The sequence below is a fragment of the Rhinopithecus bieti genome, unplaced genomic scaffold (genome assembly GCF_001698545.2).
Source record: "Rhinopithecus bieti isolate Rb0 unplaced genomic scaffold, ASM169854v2 scaffold_11933, whole genome shotgun sequence".
NCBI classification, from domain to species: Eukaryota; Metazoa; Chordata; class Mammalia; order Primates; family Cercopithecidae; genus Rhinopithecus; species Rhinopithecus bieti.
In genome coordinates, this window is record NW_016806995.1 from 960,940 (window position 1) to 986,326 (window position 25,387).

The following is a 25,387-nucleotide window of genomic DNA, read 5'->3' on the forward strand; positions in this document are numbered from 1 at the left end:
TCTTGTTTTAGCACCTCCAAAACATGGCAGTCTAGTCAATCAATAAAAGTGACAGTGAAGAAGAAAAAACATAGATAAGGTCCATAACTGAATGGAAGGAACAAAACACAAAATAGTATGATTTCAATTTTGTAAAAGACGATCAGTATTTCTAGATAGGAAAACTGACAAGATGTCCACTCAAGTTATCTTTGGTTTACAGGATAATGGTCTGGTTTTTATCCTCTTTTGTTCTTATTCACAATTTATTAATATATAATGAATACGTATTATTTTTGTAATAAGAAACAAAACACCACAAGCTGGAAGAAACAAAGAAAGAAGAAGATGGTGGGAGAGAGGCAGGAAAGACAGTGATTTGCATCTGGGACTCACCCATAATCCACAGATTGGGAGAACCAGCCAAGGACAGGATGCCAGTGGGTCAGGTTAGACTTCTTCTGGGACACGTACTTCTGACAGTAGCACAGCATCTGGGTGAGCAAACTCACGAACCCATCTGTCTCCTCCTCTAACACTTTGGGGCTGAGGGAGCCCAAGTGTAGGAGGTTGCCTAGAGAGAGAGAAGGCTGAGTGTGATGGGCCCAAACACTTTGGTGCCTCCCGGCCCTGCTTCCTGTCTGTGGCTCAGGCGGCCACATCCCATGTGCAGGAAGACATTTCCACATAAGGGGCACCTGTCAGTGCTGGAGGCTGCTATGTGGTGCAAAGGTAAGAAACAAGCCGAGCTGACTTCAAATCCTGGTTTTGCCACAGACAAGGTGCGCCGTGGCTGTCAACCCATGTCTCAAACTTGTTTCTTCATTTGTAAGATGGGAATGATGATCCCTACTGTCCATATGAGGATGAAGTAGCAGGTAAAATGTCAGGCACACAGAGGTAAATGATATTTAGTTAGTATTACATTTTAATATTATATTAATGCTTAAAAATCAAGGGTCAACATAAGAAATGACCTTTGAAGAATATCTGAATGTCCTGGGAAGTCGCTGTTATTCAACATTCACCAGTTAGTCAACATCACTCAAGTGAACACTCGCCACCATAAACTCCTCATGAAATTTGGCCCCAGGGAAGTTTTTCTCTCAAGTCTGTAATCCCACAGGCTGAGGCGTGTGGATTGCTCAAGCCCAGGAGTTTGAGACTAGTCTGGGCAACGTGGTGAAAAACCCTGTCTCCACTAAAAATACAAAAATTAGTCGGTCATGGTAGTGTGCGCTTGTAGTCCCAGCTACTCAGGAGGCTGAGGTGGGACATCACCTAAGCCTGGGAAGTCTAGGATGCAGTGAGCCATGACTGTGCCACTGCACTCCAGCCTGCGTGACAGAGTGAGACCCTGTCTTCAAACAAAACAAAACAAAACAAAAAACAGCTTTTCCTATCTAAAATAAATTTAGGCAAGGAGAATTTTGTGCCTCTGCCTCAAATGCTTCTATTAACAAATCCTTTCTTCCATCTACAATGAAAACACTATAAAACAGGTAATGCAGGCGTTGCTCTGATATAAGCCCCACCTAACTACTCCCTCCCTTCTCCCTTGAGATGAGAATTATCCAGGCAATTCACCGCATTTCCACTTTTTCCTTGACTGCCAGGAAGCTAAAGGCTGACATCTAATGTTCATTAATAGTCACTTAACTAGTTTACCAGGCCAGTATATTTTCCATGTGATTTTAATTTACATGTCTATTTTAACTATCTATCTAAATATGTGTTTTTTATTGTAAGCACTTCCAACTGTTACAAAAAACAACCAAATCTCTAGAATAGTGACAGGCAAAACACTTGGGCTTTCCCTGATGGCCAGGATACAGTCAAGTTCCAGCCACGGATACTCACTCATTAGACAAAGCGTATGGCATCCTTCTAAACTTTCACATACATCACGGCATCGATCTTCGTCTCTTAAAAACATGATGAATTTACGAAGCATGTCATGGGATTCTAAAACAGTGAGGCGCTGCAAACAACGGCAGACCGTTAAATCAGAAACTGCCAGGAACAGTTTCCTGTAGAGAGTGAACCTGATCACTTGCAGATCACCCCTGGTTATGCAGGATGTGCTAGTAAACACCAAGAAGAAAATGGACAGATGAGAACCCACTTCTTTGGGCTACTGACACAAGTGTGTCTATCATGGCCACTGGTCCCAAAGAACAATTAAAGGGAGGTGTGGAAATAAGCAGAGAAGCCATTTTACTTTCTGATGTCTAAGAAGAAAAGCAAAAACACAATTGGGTTTTCGCGGGGAACTCACAGAGCCTGCTTACCTCAGGGGTCACTGTGCTGAGATGAGTCACCAGAGCAGGCACAGACATGATGTGGATGAGGAATGGCCGAATCAGATTGTCTGAGAACTGTGCAGCAATCACAGGGCTAGACACAGACAGATCCGCTCATTCAGACAGGGTCTCCGTGTGCATCCAGAACAAAAGCACAACCCCACCAACGTGCTCAAATACCTAGAAATTATTCTGCATGGGATTTCTGAGAAAACTGAAGGCTGAAACTGGGGACACACACTAGGGAAATGGGCAAGTCAGTGATGGTACAGTTGCTGATGCCAGACTGTGCAGCTATGAAAAACCAGTTTTGAAATTTTACTGACATGAGAGAATGCTCATGCTATAATCAACTTTAAAAAAAGGTAGGATGAAAAACTACATACATGGAAGAGGAAGGAGTCTATGATGGGGAGGGAGGGAAAAAAGGGGGTTTTGAGTGCTGGTATAATCGATTTCTCTATTGGGTGGTGCTTACCCAGGTGTGTTCACTCTGTGACAACTCACTAATAACTCATACTTCAGTTAAGCAGTGTATTTAAAAGTATATATGCACTATAGACACACAATATATACATACATAGTATACATATAGTATATATACTATATATAAGCATATATAATGTTTTGAAATATAAACACAAATATAGATACATTTTTAAAAGATTGAGGTGACAGATAAAGTCAACAATGTATCTCTGGTTGTAGAATCATGAGAAATTTTTTTCTTTTTTATGTTTTTCTGCTTTATCTAGGTTTTCTATAATAAGTATGTATTGCTTCCATAATCAAAAAAAGATAAATACTATTAAATAATGATCCCTATCCCACACCATACATAAAAAATAATGAAATGAGCCACAGACCTAAATGCCAGCTTCATAACTAAAACTATAAAATTCTTAGAAGAAAACACAGCTTTGAGATTTCAAGTTAGGCAACGATTTGAGACATCACACTAAAAGCACAAGTGTCAAAAGAAAAAAAATAGGTAAGTTGTGCTTCTTCAAAGTTTAAAACTTTTGTGATTCAAAAGACACTATCAAAAAAGTGAAAAGACAATCCATTGAATGGAAGGAAACAGCTGCAGATCACTTTTCTGAAAAGGACTTGTATCTAGAGCACATAAAGAACTCACAACTCTCATAAAAGATGAAACATCCAATTAAAAAGTGGACGAAGGATCTAAACATACATTTCTCCAAGGAAGATAGACAAATGGTTAATAAATACATGAAAAGATGTTCAACATCACTAGCTAGTACATCACAGGGAGTTGTAAATCAAAACGACAGTGAGACATCCCTGTACACCCATTGGGGTGGCTAAATAAAAAAGACAGATAACAAGTGTTGACAAGGATGTGGAGAAACTGGAGCCCTCACATACTACTGCTGGAAATGTGAAATAGTGCAGGTGTTTTGGAAAATAATTTGGCAATTCTTCAAAAGGTTAAGCATGGAGTTACCACATAACCCAGGTAAGTCTACTCCTAGAAATATGCCCAAGAGAAATGAAAACATATGTCTACACAAAAACTTGTACATAAATGATCATAGCAGTATCATTTATAACAGTCAAAAAGCAGAAACAACTCAAATGTGGTATATCCATATAATGGAATATTATTTGGCCATAAAAATGCATGAAGTACTAATCCATGCTACAACATGGATGAACTCCTATTATAATATGCAAAGTGAAAAAAGCCAGTAGCCAAAGACCACATATTACATGATTCCATTTATGTGAGATGTCCAGAACAGGCAAATCCAAAGAGATAGAAAGTAGATTAGTTGTTGCCAGGGGTTCTGGGGAGAGGGGAAAAAGGAGTGACTGCTAATGGGTATTAGGTTTCTTTTCAGGGTGATAAAATATTAATGGAATTAGATTGTGGTGATGGTTGGGAATAAGCCCCCAAAATCTGGCCATAAACTGGCCCCAAAACTGGCCATAAACAAAATCTCTGCAGCACTGTGACATGTTTGTGATGGCCATGACACTCACGCTGGAAGACTGTAGGTTTACCAGAATGAGGGCAAGGAACACCTGGCCCACCCAGGGCGGGAAAACCACTTAAAGGCATTCTTAAACCACAAACAATAGCATGAGCGATCTGTGCCTTAAGGACATGATCCTGCTGTAGATAACTAGCCCAACTCATCCCTTTATTTCAGCCCATACCTTTGTTTCCCCGTAAGGAATACTTTTAGTTAATCTATAATCTATAGAAACAATGCTTATCACTGGCTTGCTGTCAATAAATACGTGGGTAAATCTCTGTTCAAGGCTCTCAGGTCCGAAGGCTGCGAGATCCCTGATTTCCCACTCCACACCTCTATATTTCTGTGTGTCTTTAATTCCTCTAGCACTGCTGGGTTAGGGTCTCCCCGACCAAGTTGGTCTCAGCAGGTGATGGTTGCACAACTTTGTGAACACACTAAACGCCAGGGAATGGTATGCTTTAAATGAATAAAGTGTATGAGATGTGAATTAGACTTCAATAAAGTTACTTTAAAAAATCACTCAGAGGTCATGCAGAAAAAAAGGTAAGAGAACAACTTACAGAGGGAAAAAAGGTTTCTTCTGCTAACGTGCTCCAATAACAATGAGCAGAGGTGTCAGTGGTATTTAGGCTCTCAGAATTCACACTGTACACTTTCACTTTCAAGAGTACCATTTTGGGAACAAGGACATTTTATGAGGCTGAAATGTTGAAAATATCAGTACCTATGTTCACCACTTGTCTAGATGAGGCTAACCAACCGAGCTAACCTCTCTGATCTGAGTGGGGCACACGAAAAGAGAACCATGTTATTTTCTGCATGTTAGAAAGAAGTTTAAAACAGAATAACACAATTCCCTAAACAGAAGAAAAGCAAACCACAAAGAATGCTGCTGAAACTACAACCAGTCACTTCGCATTTGAAAGGAAGGGACTGCATCGTTTCAAGGGCACAAAGGGCTGTAGCATTCTCTGGCAGTTCTCACAGAAACCTGTGGATTCCATCCTGGGCCATATCCCTAAGTAACTTGGCCTGACTGACTGGGAGCGACTATCAGTGGAAGCATTATAGGACTGCAGGGCTGCCTCAATGTTTGGAGGGGTGTGATCTTTTGAGTCTGCATGAGGCCAGACTCAAAAACCACAGACACTGCAAACACTCCTACATCTCCCTCAATTTCTTATTACCGATTTTCCCACCATGAGGTCAACAGAATCTTTCTTTAGCCCACCTGTAGCTGCTGCATTTAAGTACCCCTGGGTGACAAAGTCTGTAAGTGGACTGCTTAGTCGAATGTTTAACAGGGCTAGACATGGTTGGGGGGGTGGGGAGGATAAACAAAAGAGGTATGACTGACGCACAGTCCCTGCTAACAGAGAGCTCAGAGTACAACCAGGGAGCTGGGCAGGCATATGGGGAAAAACAGAAGCCAGGGCTAGTGGGTACATGACTAGGTGCCTGGGCAAACTAGGGGTCCAGATAATCAATGCCATGGCAGTGTGAGGAACAGGGCAAGTCTGGGAAGGTTCCCACGTGCTATTTACTAAAATAAAATATATTATTCTTAGAATACAAACATGTGTCCAACATGTGAGGCAAGTACAAAGAATAAGAAGAAAGAGTATGAGCTCTGGAGTTAAATAACCTGGGTTTAGTTTCTGGCCTGGCCATTCCTGATGTGTGACCAAGAGCAAACGGTTTAACTTCTCTGGGCCTTAGCTTCCTCATCTATAAAATGGAGAAAAGCCACGTGTGGTGGCTCACTCCTATAATCCCAGCACTTTTTGAGAGGCTGAGGCGTGAGTATCACTTGAGGCCAGGAGTTTGAGAGCAGCCTGGGCAATATAGTGAGACCCCGTCTCTACAAAAATTTTAAAAATAAAAAAATTAGCTGGGCATGTGCCTGTAGCCTAGCTACATGGGAGGCTGAGGTGGGAGGATGGCTTGAGCCCAGGAGTTTGAGGCTGCAGTGAGCTCTGATCATGCCACTGCACTCCACCCTTGATGGCAAAGTGCAACCCTGTCTCACAAATAAATAAATAAAATGGAGATAAGAGAATGTGGTGAGGAGTCAGTTAACGTGTAAAAGTTTTAGAACAACGTGTGGCCCATCAATGTTAGCTATTCATATTTCAGGATTTAGTGATCATGTCTTGGTATACCACTGACGATTTTATAGACTTTCACTATATTCCTGTATGATGAAACCACTGATATCTTATTTTAAAAGGTCCTGATTGTGTTCAATTATACACAAACATTCAGAGGGGAAAAGTACTATTTGGGAAAAAGGCTTTAGAGTAGCCTGGCCTTAACAAGTGATTCAGTGGAATCTAATACATACAGAGAAGAAAAACTACAAGGATGGCTGCTGGTTATATTCTTAAAGGAGAATTTAAGTGTGGTAGAATGACTGGATGTGAGCATGCTGGTGAATTACATGTGAATTACAACCACACCGGGGGGCAGGGGTGGGATGCTGGACAGGAAAGAAAAGTGAGGTGCTCCTAGAGCTTGTGTCTCTGGAGGTGGAGGGGGAGGCAGAGCTGCTCCTGAGTTTGAGAGTTCAGGCCTCAGTGTGCTAACCTTCACTGTGTCTGCCAGAGGACAGCGGGCAATGCTGCTGGAATGAGCTGCCTCACAAGGTGACTTGGGTAGGGACAGTTGCAGTGAATCTGTTTCTTAGGCTTCTGGGAAAACCTGTTTGTATCTAGACATTAGGGCCCATTAAATACAACTCACATAACTTCTCTAAAAGTATGAAATGAAGGCACAATTGTCTATTAGATAATTAGCTCTATTTCCGTAACTAATGATAGCATAACTGGTTACATCCTGTTCTTCTGTGTAAGGGTCTAGCCTCTAGAAGCATGCGGTCTAATGTGGTAGCCACTGGCTACACGTGGCTACTGAGCACTTAAAAATGTGGCTGGTCCAAATTCAGACGTGCTCTAAGTACATACCAGTTTTGAAGACTTGGCATGAAGAGAAAAATGTAACACGTTATTTAATTTTAATTAAAATAATTTTAAAACATTGATTACATGTAAAAATAACATTTTGGATATTAGTTTAAATAATTTAAACAGCCCCCTCTGGTTAGTGGTTAGCGGAAAGCACAGTCTAGACCAGGTGTTTTATAAACTATGGCCTATATCTGTAAATAAAGTTTTACTGGAACACAGTCATGCTCATTTGTGTCTGTACAATCTATGGCTGCTTTCAAGATGCAATGGCAGAGTCGTTGTGACAGAGGCTGTATGGCCCATAGAGCTGAAAATATTCATCCAGCTCTTTCTAGAAAATTTGGCCAACCCATGCTCTAGCCCATCATTTTTCAAATAGGTTTTCCATGGAAAATGATTTCATGGGATATCAACGGCATCCAAAAAACAAGGCAGAGGTATTCCATGCTCAGATATGTTTGGGCCAACCCCGGGTTAAATAAGCCCATGGGGTCCGGCTAGCATAGCAGGACTTCTCAGAGCTCTCAGCATGAAGGTGTACTGTAGATCCACAGATGGGGGCAGAGCGGCAGCTTTCACCAAGCTGGTTCCACCATTACACTCTTCCAGGATTATTAACATCTCCCCAAGCTAGTGTTCCCCTCGACAGTTTAAACATGTTCTGGACCTATGAATAAGCATGGTGTTTTACATCTGACAATTCTCAGAATTGCAGGTATAATTTCCATAAGGAATTACTTAGCTTCTTCAGTACTTGACATCTCTAAACTAAGTGAAGGCAAATATTACCTCTTCTCTGGTCCTCCAAATTCTAACATTTCACATGCGTGTTCACATTACTTCCTTAATCCTCTCACCCTGCCCTTCGTTGGACTTCTTCTGGCTCTTAGGTTTTTTGTTTTGCCAATTAAAACTTCAAAAGGAAAAATGATTGCATTTTGGTCTCTTTTAGATAAAAGAAATTCATTTTGAATAGTTTCCAAAGATCACACTGCAATAATATTCAGGGCTGAAGATTAAGAAATATTCAAGACTGAAGATTAAGAAAAAGTTTGAGCAGTCACAAATGTGTTCACTTTCATTAAGAACAATGTTTCTCTTAAATTCTGACAAAGTGGGCAAGTCTATACCTAATACCAGTAACGAGAGAAAGAAAAACCAAAAGGAGGAAGCATTCAGGAACATGCCAACACCTCAGCTATGGTTTCTTACTCACCGCAATGCTAGAGAAAAGGCTGCTGTTAAAGTGCCTTTGGATAGACAAGGACGGGGTCTTGCCAGGCCACGGGTTAATAATACCTGAAAAGAATGTTTTAATTGGTCAGAGGATGATACCAACTTTATATTCATTTGTACATAAAAAAGCAAAAAACTAAAATGAGTCCTTCAGATACAAAAACTACTGTGAGCCAGGCAGGAGGATTCCTTGAGGCCAGCCTGGGTGACAGAAAAACCTGTCTTTTAAAAAAAAAAAAAAAAAAAAACCGTATGCAGTGTTTTTACAAAAGGAAAGGGAAGAAAGTATTGGGTAATGAGGTTAACTCTACCACTCTTTCTCTACTTTAAATATTATGGTTAGAAATTCTTTAATAATAAAGTTAAAAAAACAGCTAACAAAAATAATGCCAGACTTAAAATTTAAAGACACCATATTATTTTAGAAGCCGTTCAATTATGGTGTGAAGTAGAAGTTTCCTCTAGTGAGACAACTGCCAGTCATACCAGCTTCTGCCAACAGACCACCTCACAGGGTTGTTGTGAGAAGCATGTGAAACCAAACCAGGAAACAGCCCATCACAGCGCTAGGTAGAAGGAAGGGCAAAATCAACATTACTTCTCAAACTCAAGAATTCCATAGTGCCTTTAAACAGCAATCAGGCTTTCTTAACGATTCCCTAGAGGTATGATCTGGCACAACAAGGTACGAAGTGGAAAGGGCTGTTTGAGGACACAGAGCTAGAAATACGATTCTAGACATCAACCAAGAAGGAATCTGAGGGAACAAGCCCTGAGGTCTCCTTCCAGAGTTTAAATGTCAAAAGACTGGATTACCCTTGCAGTCAAAAACGTAGAGCATTCAGGGGATTCCGGCACCACTGTCCTCCCTTTACCTGACCCACAAGTTAGACAAGGCAGGGGAAGGAAGAAGAGGACAGCAGGCATCAAGCTCTTCCTATGAAAAGCGTTTCTGAGGAGGGCACCAGGTATGCTGAACGCAAATGTAAAAATACAGCTGCAGGTGTTGGAGAGTGGGGAAGTTGCACATTGGGGAGCAGGGGTCACAGACCTGCAGCACAGAATAAAATCCATGCTGGTTGAGATGTCCCATTATATTTGCACAAATGTGGTTCATCGCTGGTCGAAGACTTTCACCTAAACAAAGAAAACAGTGAGAACAAAAAAATCTCTTGCCATAATGTGACTGTTGATGTGGGACAGGAAATTGTGTCCCACACCCAAGGCCCTAAGAAATGAGATGCCCCTGGCTTGCCTTCCTTTTCCCTTAGGCCTGGTGCCAGAGCACAGGGAGGCAATGCGTATCTGGAACTCTATCCCTCCTGCAAGGCCTGGCCCAAGTGTCACCTCTTGATTGATGGGTCCCGTCACGCCCCTAGCCAGAAGTGACGTCTCTGGCCTCTGAGGTCCTGTAGCACCTTTTCTAATTCTCTCCTAGGGCCTAGCAATGTCTTCTCTGGAGGGATGCCTCCTCTCCTCAATGGGACATGAGCTTCTGGGCAGGGCCCAGAACTCAACAATTTTTGGGTTCCCTCCAAGAGGCCAGGGTCATGCCTGAAATAAACCCTCCTTGCTGACCTGGAGCCTTTGCATAGTTTCCCCTGCTTTCTGTTTCATCCCCGCTCTTCACTCTGTGCATCCTAGCTCTCTCTCCAGCTCTCAGCTCACACACCACTTCTTCAGGAAAGCTAGAACCCCAGACCAAGCAAGGCCTCCCCACCCTACTGGACACTCTCATTTCTCTTGCAGGCTTCTTTCCAAGCACTTAACACATTATTGTCATTTTATATCTATGAGCGACGTCTATTTAATGCCTGTTTTCCTCATTAAGTTCTGTGAGGAAGGGAGCACCTAAAGTCCCCGGAGGGCAATGCCCCTTTCTGTTTTGCTTATCTCTGTCTCTTCAGCGCCTAGCGGCATCTGGCACATATGGGCTACTTGTTGAACAGATGAATGAAATGACCATATGAAACACATGCGGCTAAGGACACTTACCAGGGAAGGAGGCAGTTTATAATACAAATTTTATGGGCAAAATAGAATTATTCACAACCTAATGATTTTCCAAGTAAAATGACAAGGCTTAAGTGAATGTTATCACTTGGAGGCTAAGGCACTGTAGGAATTATAAAAATTAAGATCAGAAGAACCATGCCTTTAAATGTAAATTCAAAGAAGGGTAGAGTACAACACACAATGCTGAATGGATTCTGGATACTGTGACGCAGTCTAATGGTCAGTGCCAAGGGCATCCTCATTGGTATGGTCTCAGGGCCTTCCCTGAGGCTTGTGGTGGCAAAAATGTTTCTTACAAAGGAAAAAAGGTCCCTGAACTCTCTGTGGAAATGTTCGTTACAGAATATTTTGAAGCAAGTCCCACAGACCTTTTCCCCGAAGAATTTTCCACGTTGAAGTGTCTGTGAAGGTGACAAGCATCGTGAGGTACAGGGTGATGAGTCGGGAGTCTTGCAGGATTTCAGGCTGGAAACAATAAACACAGCAAGATTTAAGACACAGGTCCTCTGATTCCAGACAGCGAAGTGTTCACTTTACAAGTGCTCTACGGGCACTCAGCCTGGAATCACTGAGTCAGGATTATAAGTCAGTCTTCATTCTTTTTCTCTTGGGCAATGACCACTTCCGGAGTTAAATAACAAGGAATCTGACGCTCTAGTGCTTGACCATGGAATCATATATTCCTGGGAATGGAGAACTGAGAATCCCTAGAAAACAAGATGACCAGGGCTGGCTTGCTGTATGTACATGTGTCTGCCTGTCTGTCTGAACTCTGCAGAAACAGAGCAGAAATGCAAGTGAGCATGACTGGGACTCTGGGCTCAGCCTTCTGACTTCACCACTTACTAGCTGTGTGAGCTTAGGCAAGTTTCTTAACCTCTCTGTGCCTCAGTTTCCTCATCTGTTAACCAGAAATAATAACACTGCTTTCCTCATAGGGTTGTTGTGAGAAATAAACGGATTAATGCATACAATGCACTAAGAACAGTGCCTGGCACATAACTCACTCCATGTAATGTTGGCTGCTGTTCTAATTTTGATGACAGTTCATTGTTTCACCAAGTGTAAGTTAAGCAAAAGGCCTGACTGCTTTCTAGGCCCACAGACCCTATAGCAGGCCCAAAGACCCTATAGCAGGTCCACCTATAACAGGACAACCTTGGAGACCACTGAGTTCAAAACCCTAAGCTCATGGACAGTAAGAGAGGGGAAGCAGCTTGTTCAAGGTCACGTGGGAAATTAGCAGTGGAATCAGGACTGAATTTCACATATTCCTGGCTCCAGAGTCAGGGCCCTTTTTCTCCTGATGTCTATTTCTTTGCATAAACTTTTTTTTGTCTGTTCAAAATAGAAGAGCCTCTCCTCAAAGAACAACCTGTTGTGGAATGTACACACAGAGAACAGACAAACAAGGATCCGCCTGGCAGACTGCAGGTAGGGAAATACCCTGTCCACTTGGCCCTGAGTCATTCTGGTGGACTCCCAGGGCTCCAAGCAACATAGTGTGGAAACCCTGCCCTGAGCCATGTCTCACCTAACAAGCCAGGTGTGGCTTGCTGCTGGCCACTGCCTTGGCTGTGTCATTGGCAAGAGCCATTCCTGAGCACCCAAAGAGGGATGGCTGGGAATGGATTATTACTGGCATGGTGGGTGGTCCGGGGACTTTCGTTCCATTACTGAGCTGCTACCTGTGTCCTTGCCAAGCCTCTGTCCCTGAAACCTCTCTTTCCCTACGTGCAAAGTAGAAAAGGCTCCTGTATATGTCTGCTCACACCCCTGTCCATCCTTTTCAGAACACTGAAGGGGGTGGGGGAGCACAGGACCAGGCTGGGTTAGTGACAGTACCCCATTCCTCTTGCCACTTTGACTGGTTCAGAGACGAACCCAGGATTCCACTGGACCTACAAGAAACCTGCATTTTTGAACTGGTTGGGAGACCTCTCTTCCCTTTAGTCAAGACAGGATAAGACTATAAAGTCAAAACTGGTGGTTGCCATGATTACAGCAGGAAAGGACGAGGTGACCCCAAAGGGGAGCAGGGATGAGAGAAAAGAATGAGAGGGAGAATCCAGAAACCCCTGGCTCTCCTTATCCCCAGCTGCCATGTTACTGAATATATTCTAGAGCACAACGTTCTCTTCCTTGCTTAACCGGTAGGTGATACTAGCTGTGCTCAAGTTGGGCTTCTGTACTTGTAACAAGAGGCCTGACTAGTATAATAATGTAGATCATAAAGTACTGATTACATTAAATGAACAGGAAGGAAAGTGACAGATTCCCTGGCATGGAGGCTGTGGCGTGGCAAATGGGTTAAGGGTCTAACACACACCAAAGAAGGGCTCACATTGATAACAGCATCAAAATTCCTCTCTTCCAGAACAGGGGCTCAGCTAGCAACTCTGATTGATAGGGACTCTGAAAATACAGACTAAAGTCTACAGGTGAAAATGACATATTTATTCTTTCTGGTTTTTTTTTTTTTTTTTTTTTACCTTGAGCTGCTTGAGAAAATCACAGCAGTACCACAGAATGCTCTTGATCTGTTTAATCCAAAGGAGCGTGAGGTCCTTAGAACAAGCCAGGGACACATACCACACCTATAGGTGGGAAAAAGAGGAATGTCATGGGCTGTTATAGAGATCATATCACATATGCTGTAACTGTTGGAACTGGACCTATTAGTTAGGTCCAGTGCCAGACAAAGCAATGGACCTGAATGGATGAATAAGCTGCAAACAGGACTTATTTTAACACTAAACCCAAAGACAAAATAGCCTAGTAAGAAAATTTACTATTCTGTGTTGTGGCAAGAGCAGAACGTAGCTACTTGGATCATGAAGAAACTAAGGAATCATTTGTACTTTGGTAATGTTTTCCATCCACTATCTATTTGCATTTGTGTGTGAATTGGTCCTAACATTCAACAGGAACTTTCAGAGTCCAGTAGGTTAGCCCTTAAGAGCTTGTGGGAGACACTGCGGCTCCCATCCACTTACCTTCGGCTCATTCTCAGCATCCATGCTGCTCAGGATGCTGCGACACAACTTCTCAAATCTCTGCAAAGAGACACACTGGGGGTTATACATTCCCACAACCCATCAAAAAGTGAAAACAAGCCTTCAGCGGGTACCTGGCACGTGCAGGTATTGTGCCAAGTGATTCACAGACATAATCACATGCGGTTCCTTCCTACAGATGAGGACACTGAAGGTCAGAAAGACTAAAGGGTTCTCCAACGGGTGGCCCAAGAGCTGGAGGAACCCTATAGAAATGTTTTAGAAACTGGTATATTTCACATAAAAATCCAAATTGAGGCTTCTTTCAAAAAACAATATCAATCTGGCCAACTGGACTTGGATTCCTGCAGGCCTGCTGCTGTCTCCTCAATTGTGCTCTCCAGTTTACTGTTTCTTAAGCACCATGGATACTGATTTTGCCTCAGAGACAGCAGCCAAAGGCTGCTGTATCATAATTTGTATCCTGTACTGCAAAAGGAAGAAAAGTGGAAACTAGAAAACAGGTTCCATTTTGGCTATACCAATCCTGGATCCGCCCTTAAACCATGTGATACTGGGCAGCTGCCCTACCACACTGAGCTGGTTTCCTTCTCTGTAAGATGAGGGTCACCTCCTCCAGCTTATCTGTCCTCATCTACGCAATCACGTGTTCACTGCCTGCATAGTCCTCCCTCTCTTGCTGGGCTATGAGTTCCATGAGCGTAGAGACCTTGCCTGTCCTGTTTCCTCCCAAGGGCCCAGTGCCTAGAGAGGGTTGGCACAATGTGAAGCTTAGCAACAGTTAACACCTAACAGCTGGTAACATGGAGACATGCCTCAAAGGCATTGTTAGTACTATTACAGACAACTAGCTGCTTTCCTGGGATTATATTTTTTAAGCTGATCATTCTAATCCCTCAGGTGCAAACTGGCACCCTTTGTATGATTTGCAGGATATTTAAAAAATTTCAGGCCGGACGCAGTGGCTCAAGCCTGTAATCCCAGCACTTTGGGAGGCCGAGACAGGCGGATCACGAGGTCAGGAGATTGAGACCATCCTGGCTAACATGGTGAAACCCCGTCTCTACTAAAAATACAAAAAAAAAAAAAACTAGCCGGGCGAGGTGGCAGGCGCCTGTAGTCCCAGCTACTCGGGAGGCTGAGGCAGGAGAATGGCGTAAACCCAGGAGGCGGAGCTTGCAGTGAGCTGGGATTCGGCCACTGCACTCCAGCCTGGACGACAGAGTGAGACTCCATCTCAAAAAAAAAAAAAAAAAAAATTTCAAATTAATTGCCAAGATTTACAAATTAGAACACTGATGGTGGCTCATGCCTGTAATCCCAGCACTTTGGGAGGCTGAGGAAGGTGGATCACTTGAGCCCAGGTGTTTAAGGCCAGTCTGGGCAATATGGTAAAACCCTATCTCTACAAAAAATACAAAAATTTGCCGCACGTGGTGGCACACACCCGCAGTCTCACCTACTCAGGAGGCTGAGGTAGAAGAATCGTTTGAGCCTCAGGAGGTTAAGACTATAGTGAGCCGTGATAGTGCTACTACACTCCAGCCTGGGCAACAGTGATACCCTGTCTCAGAAAATGAATGAATGCATGAATATTGAGCATAAAGACTCAGATCTTTGGCATCTCTTTAAAAAAAAAAAAAATCAGAGGCTGGGTGCAGTGGCTCATGCCTGTAATCCCAGCATTTTGGGAGGTTTAGGTGGGTGGATCATGAGGTTAAGAGATTGAGACCATCCTGGCTAACACGGTGAAACCCCATCTCTACTAAAAACACAAAAATTAGCTGGGCATGGTGGCACATGCCTGTAGTTCCAGCTACTTGGGAGGCTGAGGCAGCAGAATTGCTTGAACCCAGGAGGTAAAGACTGGCAGTGAGCCGAGATTGCGCCACTGCACTCCAGCCTGGCGACACAGCGAGATTTTGTCTCAAAAAAAAAAAAAAAAAAAAAAAAAATTCAGAGTATGAGTCCACCACCAAGCTGTGTAGTAGCTGCTCCCCGTGGATGGGGCAGGCCACAGACCCTACTACTTCCTTTGACGTCCTTACCACTGCTGCCTGTCAGTTACCGTTTAATATGATTTGTATTTTGTATTATGTTTTATCTCATATATGGTTTTTTTTACTCATTTACCTAAACTTCCCGGCTCTTGCATGCATCTGAGTTCAACTTGTGCTTATAATGGTCAATGTGAAAAGATTCCTAAAAGCACTGGGCATAATCCCTCCAAAACAGGTCCCAAGAAAACAAAAGGGACAGGATATGGGGGTGACAGTAAGTAGTTCATAAAGCTGCTATAAGAACAAACTGAGTTAATATTAATAATTATAAAAGATCTGACATATGGAAGTATTACACATGTTTGCTATTATCATTTTACCTCGTTATCCTCTTTGATTCTGAATACGAATAGCAGTTTCCTGGCAATCTTAAAAATACAAAGTGCACTTCTTTTAGTGGACCCAGGGTCATCTGCTTTAAAAAAGTCATCAATCTCTCTCCTAGAAAGGAAAGGGCAAAAAAAGACATTCTAAATTAAGAGCTTGCAGCACCTGGAAGGCTTTTCAAGCACTCTTAAGAAAAACCTCATGTATCTGCCATTCATTGGGAGCCAGAGAAGCATGTGCTAGGGAGATCCTAGCCCTTACCTGATATCTCTCTGCAGTCGACTCCGACAGAGAAAACTCCGGACGTGGGCCTGGATCACGACAGCTGCCCGCTCCCGCTCCTTCTGCACAAGCCTTTCTTCTCGTGCCTGACGGGCTCTATCGATGAACCATGCTCTCGAGGTCTGAGACAGGGTGAACATGTTTGCAAACCTGCACAAACCCTGCAAGGAAAATGGGCAAGTAGGTGTTGTAGATTGTTGTGTGGAAAACACACACAGAAAGAGGCTCAAGAGCAGAGGGTGGGCAGGACCTGGGCAGCAGAGATACTCAGGACCTGTCAACACCGTCCAAAGTGCTAACAGCTCTCCAGCACAAGTCCAAACCTCCTACAGGCTCTTTTGTGCAATTCACCAAGACCAGGGATGCTACATCCTGTATTAAATAATCTCATTCTTAAGGAAGAGAACAGCACCTGGCATAGGATAAGGGCAGGTCCAGCTTTACGAATGAACAAAGAATGAATCAATCCCACCCATAAAGCTCTAATTCAAACCAGGTATCCTGTAGGTCAAAGATTCCAGATATTTGAATTTTCTGGAATAGGCCACAGTATTTGGGAAACCAAAACTGAGAAGTCAGCTTTTATTTTGCCAAGTAAGGACTCGAGGGAAAAATCAAACATGATTATTTGCTGTCATCATTATCATATTCATCCATTCACTAAATAAATATTTACTGGTGCCTACTTTGTGACAGCACCCAACAAAGAAAGGCCCATTTTAACATTAACAAAGCAAAAGGTACACATTTCAGAATGCAAGACAGTCCATGACATTTAATATATTTGGTTTTATGTATAGCCTATTGCATTGTCCTTACAGTTACTAATCCTGCCAAGGACCAGTAAAGACTTTACTGCAGAACTGGTCCTGTCCACTAACAGATGCTTTTCTGAAGAGAAGCTCTAAATTATATACTAAGTTTTTATCTAAATCACCAGTAACTGTTTTTTCCCAAAGGGACAGCTTTTGCTAGCAGCCTAAAGCACACACCACTGACCCACGGAGGCTCCCATACTGAGATGATTTTTTTAGATGCTTGATGACTTTGCCATTCTATACAAAACGCACTATCAGCCCAGTTAAAAACACTGAAATGAATTATTCAGAAAGCCAGACTTCCAGAAAACAATCTCTCTACCAGGCTACTTTACTCAAAGTAGCACCCACACGAAAATACCACCCAGAGTAAAAAGATGGATGGAACTAGGGGCCATTTATCCTAAGTGAAATAACTCTGAAACGTAAAGGCAAATACTGCATGACTTCACTTAGAAGTGGGAGTGAAACAATGGGCCCACATGGACAAACAGTGGAATAAGACAGTGGAGACTCCAAAAGGTGGGAGATGGGATGGGGGTAAGGGTTGAACAATTATCTATTGGTACAATGTTCACCATTCGGGTGATAGGTGCACTAAAAGCCCAGACTCCACCACTGCACAATATATGCATGTAAGAAACCTGTACCCCCTACATCTATACAAAGAAATTTAAAAATTATTAAAACAAACATTGGACATAATAGTATTATCTCCCAGAGGTATTAGATGAATTACATATTACTGAAAAGCATTTAATAAGTGTGCTCTATTATTAGTATTAATAAGGACAATAAAATAATACCCTTTTATAACCAAAAAAAAGTTGGTGCTAGCCTCCCGCCACATGAACGTATCAAGGGACCTCTGTGACCCCTTCTCAACAGTGATTCGCATCTGTCAAACATCATCAGTAATCCTTGAAACAAACTAACAGAGCCCACCTGACCACAGGAGGGAAGGTATTAGGTTGGTGCAAAAGTAATTGTGGTTTTTAACTTTTTTAAAAAAACACTAAGTTGTAATTACTTTTGCATCAACCTGTAAAAGGCTTGGAGAGAAAAAGTAGCCATCTTCTGAATCATTTACTCTTCCTGCCCCAGCAGTAAAGTCTGGAGATCTCACCTGAGGACCTGCCTGTGTCGCAGAAATGCCAGGTAATCATTAGTGATCTTGAACAGGACTCGTGGCTGAGAACAGGTTCTCACTTCAGAAAAGCTTGTTATTTTTTCTGGCAGAAGCAGAAAAAAAAAAAAAATCCAAACTTAGGGTTAAATTTTATAGGTGTGGCATCATACATCTTCCTGAGTAAAAGTAGTAACAACAATGCCAACGGTTTTTTAAAAACACCACTGGGTCCTCTTTATTTAATGTCTCATCTAAATGTTATACTGTATCTCTTCAATCCTCACAGTTTAAAGGGAATATGTTGAAAATAAATCCCAAAGTTGTTGTTGAATTAAAGCTGTGATGAGAAGCAAAATAACTTAAAGGTCATGGAATGTTAAAGAGCTATTGAAAATTATATTTGACTTTTTTTTTTTTTGAGGCAGTCTCACTCTGTCGCTGAGGCTGGAGAGCAGTGGCGTGATTTCAGCTCACTACAACCTCTGCTCCCAGGTTCAAGCAATTCTCCTGCCTCAGCCTCCCAAGTAGCTGGGATTACAGGTGCCTGCCACCACACCCAATCTCGGTTGGGATTACAGGTGTGAGCCATTGCGCCCGGTCACGTGTGACTTTTTTTTTTTTTTTTTTTTTTGAGATGGGGTCTGGCTCTCTCGCCCAGGCAGGAGTGCAGTGGTATGATCTCGGCTCACTGCAAGCTCCACCTCCCGGGTTCACGTCATTCTCATGCATCAGCATGTTTGACATTTTTAATGATATGGAAAAATGTTTATGCCTTAGAAGTGAATAAAGGGCTGCCTGTGGACCAATAAGATCCCAATTACCTAAAGAAAAATGCGCACACACACACACACACACACACACACACACACACAGATACAAAACTAGCATGAACTATACCAACATGTTACCAGTGGCTGTTCTGAGGTACTGAAATTGTGGGAAATTTTCCTTAATTGATCTGTATTTTCTGAATTTTCCACAGAATGCACATGGTAAAGCAGCACTGCACAGTGAGGGGCACACGGGCTTTGGGAGTCACATGGAGTTGGAGCCAGTCCCTAGCTCTGCCACGTAACTATAGGGAGAATGTCTAAGGTTTTTTTTTTTTTTTTTTTTTTTTTTTCCAAGGCAGGGTCTCGCTCCGTCATCCAAGCTGGAGTGCAGTGGTGCAGTCATGGTTCACTGCAGCTTCTACCTCCCAGGCTCAAGCGATTCTCCCACCTCAGCTTCTCAAGTAGCTGGGACCACAGGTACACACCACCACATCTGGCTAGTTTTTAAATTTTTCGTAGAGGTGGGGTCTCACTATGTTGCCCAGGCTGGTGGTCTCAAACTCCTGGACTCGAGATCCTCCTGCCTTGGCCTCCCAAAACGTTAGGATTACAGGTGTGAGCCACTGCACTTGGCCCTGAGTCTTTCCATCTTCATCTATTAATTGGCTTAGAGGTTGATAATGAGGACTAAATGTGATGATGTGTATCAAGTACCTACGGAGGTACTTGAGCACACAGTGTAGAGTGTATAGTCAATAAGTCTAACTGGTGTATGTTTTTTATAGACACAAGGATTTAAAAAAAGAAAAAAAAACCCTTCGGCAGAGGCTCCCATCTGGACAGTTACTAAGGTTCTCTGGGTAGGAAATAATGCTGGCAGCCTGACATTTCTCACCCATTAACTTTTTTCCTATCTTAAATGCACTAAGATTCACCAGTCCTGTCCCTTGGGTTATGAACTCCTGGCCCTGCTGTTTAGACTAACAGATTCAAGCTCCTCAGGACTGCAAAAGAGCAGGGCCTAAGCCATGAGCACAATGATATGCTCCCTCCATGACATGCAGACAGTGCCTCAATGGCAGAGGGTACATCGAATTAGAAGGGGAAGAGGGAGCCTCTTCCTAAAAGAAAAACAAAGTTGCATGTAAACTGTGCCTAAGTACTGTAAGACAATCTTAAAACTTTCACTTCTCCCAGGGGGCCTCCCAGGATACAAAATTACTCTTATCCCCTTCCTTGAGATTATCATCCTTTCAAGGTTATTGGTTGATTTCTGTTTATACCACATAATAGCCTACACTTTACAGTTTTTCTCATCCTTTCCTATACACCTTCTCCACCTGCACAGTGTATACTATAGTTAATCAATTAATAAAACACACAATCAAGTGTTTATTAAGTACTTATTTTGCTAAATGCCATGGAGAATCAAAGAAAAGGCTGTGCGCAGCAGAAAAAGTCTTGCCTCAGAGAAAGCAGGCCTTGGTTCTTTTCAGTACTCATTCTATCTGACATTTGGCCAAGTTACTTATCCTCTCTAGGCCTCAGTTTCCTTACGTGTAAATCGAAGGTAATAACAGTGTCTATGTCCTAGGGTTGCTAAAAGGATTAAATGCAACATTTACCCTTCTTGTACCTCAACTTAGTCATCACAACATTGTGATTAGGATTAAATGGCAAACTATTAATAAGGGATATCTGAAAGCGTGTAGCATGTAAGTGAGCTTTACTGTATTGTCCTTAAGAAGCTTGCAATCCAGTTAAGGAAACAAGAATCATATAGGTAGAAAGATGAGAAAATAAGAGGTTGGTGACAACCAAGATCATTTAAAAAAGTAAATGAGTACCCATTATGTGTCAAGTCCTTTATAAGTGATCTCATCTAATAAGACCAGGAATCCTATGAGAAGATCACTCATGATCTCCTCTAGTCCAGTTTAGACCATTAGCATGTGGCAGAGTCAAGACTGTAATAACTAAGAGACAGGATTCAGACTCTTCTCTTACCTCTGTATTTCCAAAGCTGAAGCACCATAAATACCAACTGCTGACTGAGCCAAGAGTATTTTCCCTGTACAGTAGGAAAAGCTGGGCCACCAGGTTTAATGACCACCACCATTTGTTCTGGGCAGACAGTGTATCAGACACTGTACAGATATTTAACCCACTTGTCTTTTCAACAGTTCTATCAGGTCTCGATAATCTTTTGTTTTTGTGAGACAGAATCTCACTTTGTTGCCCAGGCTGGAGTGCAGCTGCGCGAACTCGGCTCACTGCAACCTCCACCTCCCAGGTTCAAGTGATTCTCCTGCTTCAGCCTCCCAATAGCTCGGATTACAGGCGCCTGCCACCACGCCCGGCTAATTTCTGTATTTTTAGTACAGATGGGGCTTCACCATGTTGGCCACGCTGGTCTTGAACTTCTGACTACAGGTGATCCGCCCGCCTTGGCCTCCCAAAGTGCTAGGATTACAGGCGTGAGCCACCGTGGCCAGCCTCAATAATCTAATTTTTATTTAAAGAATAGGAAACAGGACTTAAAGAGACTACTCATACTAACAGCTATTATTTATTGAAAGCTGCAGACTATCTAGGTGGATGCTTTTGAATCTGAATCCATGTATATCCAAAGCAATTATTTATTACTAAGTAAAACAAACAAGATCCAGGGCTCCCCCGTTCACAGAATGGCTAAGCAAAGAGAAGCCGAGAATGCAAGATTGCCTGTGGGGCTAAGCTGGACTCAAATTAGGACCAAATTTTTCTATATTCAGAACTAGGTGTCAGGCACAGTACTAAAACATATTTCACACCTTCTGTGAAACCTGCTAATTACTCCATTTACACAGAAGGAAACTGAGGCTCAGAGAGGTGAGGGAACTCACCCAAGGTCACACAGCGAGCGAACAGTATTCGAACTCCAGTTTAGGTGAGTCTGGGGCCCGGCGTCTTTCCTCGGCATCAACAACCACAGGAACAAATCACCCAGCATTAGTCCGTTTATAAAGGCCTATCGTCCCAAAAGTGAAAAGAGGTGGAAAGGGCCGCGGAGAGAGCCCCTGGAGCAACCAAGCCAGATCCCAGCACTTGTTCCTCCGACCTGACCAGTCAGGGACTCGGCCCTAGAGCCACCTCTCTCAAAGTTCCCCGCCCCACCACTCGGAGAACTGACAACCCAGTTGTCACTCGCTACCCGCAGGCCGACCTTTATTCGCTGGAGGTCCCCGCACTCGGGGTCGGGGCCGCAGCTGCCACTGTCTCAGCCCAAAACACCCTAGTTCTGCCAGACCCGGGGCAGCAGCCGAGGCACAACCGCCATTTTGCCCCGGGGTGTTTGCTTTCAGAACTCCGCCAGGAAGCAAGCATCCAGTTCCGGAAAATGACAGTTCCGCAGAGCTTCTCCGCCCGGGATGAAAAACTTCCGCACACCTTGTCCTCCCCTCTGGCAGCTGAAATAGCAGAGGCAGGATAAATGCCCTAGCCATCCAAGAGAAGCTGGCACCCATTCTGGCCGGGGAGGTTGGAAAGAAAACTGCTCCCTAGGCCCACAACCGACGGTTTAAGACGTTGCTCTCTGCGGGGCGGAAGTGGGGTGCGGGCAACGGAAGTTACCGCCCCGGCCCCGCCTCCGCCCCTGGCTGGCGTGAGCTGGGTGTTTCCTGCCTCTCACAGTCCGGGTTTGGAGACTCCTGCGTCCTCCGACTTTTCATGGTAGGGAGGGCGGTGCCCACCGACTGGGGGCTGAAGGCGGCCGAGGGAGCTGGGCAGCAGCAGAGTATAAGAAGAAGGGACCGAGAGGAGGGGGTGCGATGAGGGGCAGTTGCGATAGTGGAGAGGCATTTGGGGGATTGGTTGGGGAAAGGCCGGGGTTGGGGGAAGGGCTTTGGGTGGAGAATTAGGGGTGGTGGTGGAGTTCGGGGGGGGGGGTTCCCTGGCAGTTTGGAATCCAGGAAGCACATTTGGGCTTGGGGAGTAGATACGTGTGTGCGTAAGGAAGGGGTGTCTCCGTGTGAGTACTGAACACTGGCTGGAGATGGGAGTTGGTGATTGCGAGGAGAACAAAGAGATGTCAATTGAAAACGGACATTTGGGGTGGAAAATGAGGATTTGGAGGATTATGAAGGAGAATGGGCAGGTTATGAGAAGGTGAGGTAGAATTCCTGGGGGCGGAGCGTTTGGGGTTTTGGAGGTTGTGGCTGGAATCCCTGGGTTTTCAGGAAGTGGGGAAGGGGCTCCCAGGTGCGTCTGAACACACGGGCGAGTGGGGGAAAGAAATCGAGGGAGCCCAGCAGGCGGATGTGCGTTCAGTGCTTGGAATTCTGGGGAGAGATGCCAGGGGCCTGAGGTCAGGATACCAGCGCCACGAAGTCCAGTGCCTTAGCTGGCGCCTGGGTACCTATCTGTAACTTCCATTGAGGCCGGAGGTGACCACGCCTACGGAGCCGGAGGATGTCTCAAGATCTGTCTCTCAGCTGTGGGGTGTGTCTCCTTGGGATCCTCAAGGGTCTGTTCCCTGAATAGCTCATTGTCCCTGGGTAGAGATGACCAAAAATTGGCCCAGATCTTCTTTCTTCTTGCTTGCTTGTTTGTCACGTCCCTGGAAAGTGCAGTCTTTAGGGAAAATCAGTCCCAGTGATGCTGCTGAAGAAAAATCAGTTATCCTGTATCTGACTTTGACTTGTCTGTTCCATTTTGTGCAAAGTAATGACCAGCGGAGTGGAAGAAGGCAGCATAAACCCGTGGTTCTCAAACTTGGTCCCACCAGGAGCAACACCTGGTAACTTATTCAAAATGGCTGAATTTTCAAGCCCTATCACAGACTACTGAATCAGACATTCTTGGAGTGGAGCCCATCTATCTGTTTCAACAAGCCTTGCAAGGGATTAAACTAATGATTTATTGATTTGGACTGTGTAATGAAAGGGGGCATAGGAGTTGGGAGTCAGAGGGCTCTTAGAGGTGTGATTCCTAGTTTTCTCCCCTAAAAAGTGGGGTTGATGATAAACGTCTTTCTCACTAGACCATTGAGAGAAATAGGCCAATAATTTGTGTATTAAACACAGGAAGAGAACGTCATTCAGTGGGACAGTTGAAATTGGCGGTAGCTGTCTTATAAGCCAAGTTTGGATGTAAAATGCTTCAATTATGTGACTGATGTGACTTAGTTGAAATGTAACAGCAGACTTTTCTGAGTTGTAGAAATGCCCTCAGTTTGGGAAGATTTTATAGCTAGCCTCAATACAGTGTTTCTTAAACTTCTTTGCTGTAGGAATCCCCTGAGGTGATGCTTTGCCTCACATCCCTGGCAATTCTTAGATAAAGCTGGTTAAACACCTTAGCTAGGTGGCAGTGAGCGCTGGTCCCATATCAGAATCCCCCAAAGAGCTTTTTAAACACTAGTGACTCATCAGCCACCCCTCCGCATCTCTAAGATACCGATTAATTGATCTGGGGTGTAGCCCAGGCAAGCACCAGTGTGTGTGAGTTTGTTTTTTTTTTTTTTTTTTGAGGCAGGGTCTTGCTCTGTCACCCAGACTGGAGAGTGCACTGGTGTGATTGATCTTGGCTCACTAAAGCCTCACCCTCCCTGCCACAAGCAATCCTCCCACCGCAGTCTCTCGAGTTGCTGGGACTACAGGCATGTGCCACCATGGCCGGTTAATTTTTTTTTTTTTTTTTGGTGGAGATTAGGTCTTATGTTGCTCAGGCTGGTCTCGAATTCCTGGGCTCAAGCAATCCTCCTGCCTCGGCCTCCCAAAGTGCTGGGATTATAAGTGTGAGCCACTGTGCCTGGCCTAGCATCATGTTTTTTAAGTACACCCAGGTGATTCTAGTAGCCAGGGTTGGGAACCACTGGGCCCACAGTTTTAGAGGCCCAAAGGAAACTACACAAAGGACTAGGTGCCAAATACTTTAACATTCATTCTCTGAGGGTTTTGAAGATTATGACTTTAACACTCCATTTTACAAGTTAGAAAACTGAGACTTGGGTTAAATTGCTTGAATTTCACAAAGGAAATGGTGGAACTGGGTTGCAATCCAGGCTTGCCAAGACTATCCAGTTTTCCTTAACACACACATGTGCACAAGAACAAAGCACAAAGAAGCGTATAGAAAACGTGGGGTCAGGGATTTGGTGCCTTTTTTCCTACTGTACTTGCCTGAGCCTCCTTTCCAGTCTATGATTTTCCCCTTTCAGCTGATTTTTGTATTTTCATGCATGCATACAATTGCTTCCTGCCTGTGTCTCTGAAGCTGTGAAGTGGGGGGCTGGCTTTGGTTTGTGGTGTTTTGGTTTGTTTTTATGTGTCAGGTCAGGAATTCACTGGGCCAAGACCATGGAGTTAATGGTAGCTTAAATAAGGGGTACAGTGCTTTTTAGAACAGTGGGCTGTAATCTTGGTGGGCTTTAAAATCTCCTGGGGAAGTTTTAAAAATTCGGTCGCCTACACATCCCAGACCAATTACATGAGAA

General features: G+C 43.8%; 2 protein-coding genes across 12 annotated transcripts in view; one reads left to right on the top strand and one right to left on the bottom strand.

Moving 5' to 3' along the window:
• The window catches only part of UBE3B (ubiquitin protein ligase E3B), a 64,997-nt gene extending 42,738 nt beyond the window's left edge, over positions 1-22,259 (bottom strand). For 5 of the 7 annotated variants that reach the window (XR_001886960.1, XM_017879701.1, XM_017879702.1 and 2 more), the window contains exons 1-12: positions 21,798-21,887; positions 18,137-18,242; positions 16,172-16,353; positions 15,904-16,024; positions 13,503-13,562; positions 12,999-13,103; positions 10,875-10,971; positions 9,542-9,627; positions 8,471-8,553; positions 2,271-2,376; positions 1,840-1,960; positions 376-553 (exon numbers count right to left, since the gene is read on the bottom strand). Coding sequence is in view for 6 of the 7 variants with exons in the window: in XM_017879701.1 (XP_017735190.1) it covers positions 376-553; positions 1,840-1,960; positions 2,271-2,376; positions 8,471-8,553; positions 9,542-9,627; positions 10,875-10,971; positions 12,999-13,103; positions 13,503-13,562; positions 15,904-16,024; positions 16,172-16,332 (1,118 nt within the window). In the remaining variant the exon portion in view is untranslated. Of the gene's footprint in view, positions 1-375; positions 554-1,839; positions 1,961-2,270; positions 2,377-8,470; positions 8,554-9,541; positions 9,628-10,874; positions 10,972-12,998; positions 13,104-13,502; positions 13,563-15,903; positions 16,025-16,171; positions 16,354-18,136; positions 18,243-21,797 lie in introns of all 7 variants that reach the window. The other 2 variants (XM_017879700.1, XM_017879699.1) reach the window with 2 other exon arrangements.
• A 78-nt stretch (positions 22,260-22,337) lies between these two features.
• The window catches only part of KCTD10 (potassium channel tetramerization domain containing 10), a 29,282-nt gene continuing 26,232 nt past the window's right edge, over positions 22,338-25,387 (top strand). For 2 of the 5 annotated variants that reach the window (XM_017879715.1, XM_017879716.1), the window contains exon 1: positions 22,338-22,623. In XM_017879715.1, coding sequence (XP_017735204.1) covers positions 22,621-22,623 — 3 coding nt within the window. In that variant the 5' untranslated portion in view covers positions 22,338-22,620. The other 3 variants (XM_017879717.1, XM_017879713.1, XM_017879714.1) reach the window with 3 other exon arrangements.